Source organism: Ictalurus furcatus, chromosome 3 (assembly GCF_023375685.1).
Source record: "Ictalurus furcatus strain D&B chromosome 3, Billie_1.0, whole genome shotgun sequence".
NCBI lineage: Eukaryota > Metazoa > Chordata > Actinopteri > Siluriformes > Ictaluridae > Ictalurus > Ictalurus furcatus.
In genome coordinates, this window is record NC_071257.1 from 36,481,759 (window position 1) to 36,486,758 (window position 5,000).

The 5,000-nt window shown below is 50.7% G+C and overlaps 1 protein-coding gene across 1 annotated transcript in view; it reads left to right on the plus strand.

The window, feature by feature from the left end:
- Window positions 1-5,000, plus strand: part of cntln (centlein, centrosomal protein) — a 94,145-nt gene that overhangs the window by 11,874 nt on the left and 77,271 nt on the right. The window contains exons 5-8 of the mRNA XM_053621470.1: window positions 1-118; window positions 366-719; window positions 3,089-3,175; window positions 4,784-4,870. The exon at window positions 1-118 is cut by the window's left edge and continues 44 nt beyond it. Coding sequence (XP_053477445.1) covers window positions 1-118; window positions 366-719; window positions 3,089-3,175; window positions 4,784-4,870 — 646 coding nt within the window. The remainder of the gene's footprint in view (window positions 119-365; window positions 720-3,088; window positions 3,176-4,783; window positions 4,871-5,000) is intronic.

Sequence of the window (5,000 nt, forward strand, 5' to 3'; positions counted from 1 at the left end):
GCATCGTGTTGGTGAAGATGAGCGCCATACGATGAAGAAGGAGCTGGTAGAACTTCAGCACACACTGAGTGATACCACACGACGCCTACAGGTACACACACACACACACACACACACACACACACACTGAGAGATACCACACGACGCCTACAGGTACACACACACACACACACACTGAGAGATACCACACGACGCCTACAGGTACACACACACACACACACACACACACACTGAGAGATACCACACGACGCCTACAGGTACACACACACACACACACACACACACACACACTGAGAGATACCACACGACGCCTACAGGTACACACACACACACACACACACACACACACACACTGAGAGATACCACACGACGCCTACAGGTACACACACACACACACACACACACACACACACACTGAGAGATACCACACGACGCCTACAGGTACACACACACACACACACACTGAGAGATACCACACGACGCCTACAGGTACACACACACACACACACACACACACTGAGAGATACCACACGACGCCTACAGGTACACACACACACACACACACACACACTGAGAGATACCACACGACGCCTACAGGTACACACACACACACACACACACACACACACACTGAGAGATACCACACGACGCCTACAGGTACACACACACACACACACACACACACACACACACTGAGAGATACCACACGACGCCTACAGGTACACACACACACACACACACACACACACACTGAGAGATACGACACGACGCCTACAGGTACACACACACACACACTGAGAGATACGACACGACGCCTACAGGTACACACACACACACACACACACACACTGAGAGATACGACACGACGCCTACAGGTACACACACACACACACACTGAGAGATACGACACGACGCCTACAGGTACACACACACACACACACACACACTGAGTGATACGACACGACGCCTACAGGTACACACACACACACACACACACACACACTGAGAGATACGACACGACGCCTACAGGTACACACACACACACACACACTGAGTGATACGACACGACGCCTACAGGTACACACACACACACACACACACACACTGAGTGATACGACACGACGCCTACAGGTACACACACACACACACACAGAGTGATACGACACGACGCCTACAGGTACACACACACACACACACTGAGAGATACGACACGACGCCTACAGGTACACACACACACACACACACTGAGTGATACGACACGATGCCTACAGATACACACACACACACACACACACACTGAGTGATACGACACGACGCCTACAGGTACACACACACACACACACAGAGTGATACGACACGACGCCTACAGGTACACACACACACACACACTGAGTGATACGACACGACGCCTACAGGTACACACACACACACACACACACACACACACACACACTGAGTGATACGACAGGACGCCTACAGGTACACACACACACACACACACACTGAGTGATACGACAAGATGCCTACAGGTACACACTCACACACACACTGAGTGATACGACACGACGCCTACAGGTACACACACACACACACACCTACAGATACACACACACACACACACACTGAGTGATACGACACGACGCCTACAGATACACACACATACACACACACACACTGAGTGATACGACAAGATGCCTACAGATACACACACACACACACACACTGAGTGATACGACACGACGCCTACAGGTACACACACACTCACACACACACTGAGTGATACGACACGATGCCTACAGGTACACACACACACACACACACACACACACACTGAGTGATATGACACGATGCCTACAGGTACACACACACACACACACACTGAGTGATATGACACGATGCCTACAGGTACACACACACACACACTGAGTGATATGACACGATGCCTACAGGTACACACACACACACACACACACACACACACACTGAGTGATATGACACGATGCCTACAGGTACACACACACACACACACTGAGTGATACGACACGATGCCTACAGATACACACACACACACACACACACACTGAGTGATACGACACGACGCCTACAGGTACACACACACACACACACTGAGTGATACGACACGACGCCTACAGGTACACACACACACACACACACACACACACACTGAGTGATACGACAGGACGCCTACAGGTACACACACACACACACACACACACTGAGTGATACGACAAGATGCCTACAGGTACACACTCACACACACACTGAGTGATACGACACGACGCCTACAGGTACACACACACACACACACCTACAGATACACACACACACACACACACTGAGTGATACGACACGACGCCTACAGATACACACACATACACACACACACACTGAGTGATACGACAAGATGCCTACAGATACACACACACTCACACTCACACACACACTGAGTGATACGACACGATGCCTACAGATACACACACACACACACACACTGAGTGATACGACACGACGCCTACAGGTACACACACACTCACACACACACTGAGTGATACGACACGATGCCTACAGGTACACACACACACACACACACACACACACACACTGAGTGATATGACACGATGCCTACAGGTACACACACACACACACACTGAGTGATATGACACGATGCCTACAGGTACACACACACACACACTGAGTGATATGACACGATGCCTACAGGTACACACACACACACACACACACACACACACTGAGTGATATGACACGATGCCTACAGGTACACACACACACACACACTGAGTGATACGACACGATGCCTACAGCTACACACACACACACACACACACACTGAGTGATACGACCCGGTGCCTACAGGTACACACACACACACACACACACACTGAGTGATACGACCCGGTGCCTACAGGTACACACACTCTCTTTCTCTCTCTCTCACACACACACACACACACACAGACACACACACTGAGTGATGTGACACAACAATAGACACATACACTCTCTGTTTCTCTCTCTCTTGCCGTATGTCTCTCTTTTGCTTTATCAGGAGTGTGATGATGGGTGGAGGAGGAGATTGGAGGCGCAGCAGGAGCAGAGCAGGAAGCAGGAGGAGACAAATAACACCAGACTCAAGGTGTGCATACACACACACACAAACACATATGCGCACACACTTTTTTCTCTTTTTTTCTTGCACTAGTGTAGTTATTGTGTCCAATAAGGGGCTTTTTTGGCTTTGTCCACTTAAATAGGGGCTTTAACTGGATGAGCAGGGCCTAGAGCAGGGACTTTATTCAATGGAGCTGGAACCTAGAACAGGAACTTTGGCCACTGGAGCTGTAAACTGGATCAGGGACTGGGTATACCTGAGCAGGGGCCCAAGCAAAGGTCTTGTCTGCCCAAGCAGAGGCCCCGTACCCCAGAGCAAGAGCCTCGACAGGCATTCGGATCCTTGAGCATGGACTTTTTCTACCTGGGCAGCTCCTTTGTTTACCTGATCAGGACCATGCTCACCCAAGCAGGGTCCTTTTCTAATCACCCAAGGGCCTTGTTTGCCATAGTCCGTCCAAGAAGGGGCCTCATCTGTCCCAGCAGGGGCTTTGTCCTCAGAAGTAGGGGTCTTGTTCACCCAAGCAGGGGCTTTGTTCGCCTGATCAGGGACTCTGCTCACCTGAGCAGTGGCTTTGTTTACCCGAACAGGGGGCTTTACCACCCAAGCAGGGGCCTTTTCTGCCTTAGCTGGAGCCTCACCTGCCCAAGCAAGGATTTTGTGGCTTTGTTTACCCAAAGCAGCAGCTTCGTCTGCCTGTGCAGCTGCCTTGTCTTGCCAAGCAAGGGCTTTGTCTGCCCAAGCAGGGACTTCATTTACCTGAGCAAGGGCTTTGACCTCCTTAGCTGCAGCCTTGTCAACCCAAGCAGGGGCCTCGTCTGCCCAAGCAGGGGCCTCGTCTGCCCAAGCAGGAACCTTGTCCCTTGTCCACACAAGCAGGGGCTTTGTCTGCCTGAGGAGGCACTTAGTTCACCTGAGTAAGGCCTTTGACCACCCGAGCTGGAGCCATGTCTACCAAAGCAAGGGCTTTTTCTCTCCGATCAGGAACCTCTTCTACCCAAGCAGGGATTTTGTCTGTTTGAACAGGAGCCTCGTCCCTCCAAGCCAGGGCTTTGACCACCCAAGCAAGAGCGATGTTCGCCTAGGCAGGGCCTTTGTCTGCCTGAGTAGGAGTTTTGATTGCCCAAGTGAGGGTCTTGTCTGATTGAGCAGGAGATTTGTCCACCCAAGTAGAGGGGTTGTCTGCCCAAACGTGGGCCCTGAGCAGGGGCCTTGTTTGCCTGAAAAGGGGCTTTGACCACCTGAGCAGGATCCTTGTCTATCCAATCAGGGGCCTTGTCTGCATGAGCAGGAGCCTCGTCATCCCATGTATGGGCTTTGTTTACTTGAGCAGGGGGCTTGGCTTCCTGAGCAGGGGGCTTGCCTACCCAAGAATGGGCCTTGTCTGCCTGAGCAGGTGCTACTGTGACAATTGTCACCTCAGATTTCTCTTCTGGACCTTCAGAATATCTGAGAATCAGGGTAACGTATCTCTTCGGTTTTCAAGCAACATTTCCTGATCTCTTAAACTCTCCTGACTTTCTTTCCACCTGTCTGTCTGTTTTTGTGTCTGTCTCTCTCTCAGTAATGTTTGTACATAAATTAACTCCTCTCCAATTTTGTCTTTACTTAGTCTGATTCTCTCTATATCAGGAGTGTGATGATGGGTGGAGGAGGAGGTTGGAGGAGTATCAGGAGCAGAGCAGGAAGCAGGAGGAGGTGAACAACGCACGACTTGGGGTACACACATACACACCCATACACATTCTCTCATTCTTTTTCCTGCCTGATATATCACTGTCTAATGAGGTAAAATACAGCCATGTTTATAAGGCTCATGCAGCCTGTCTGTGTGTGTGTGTGTGTGTGT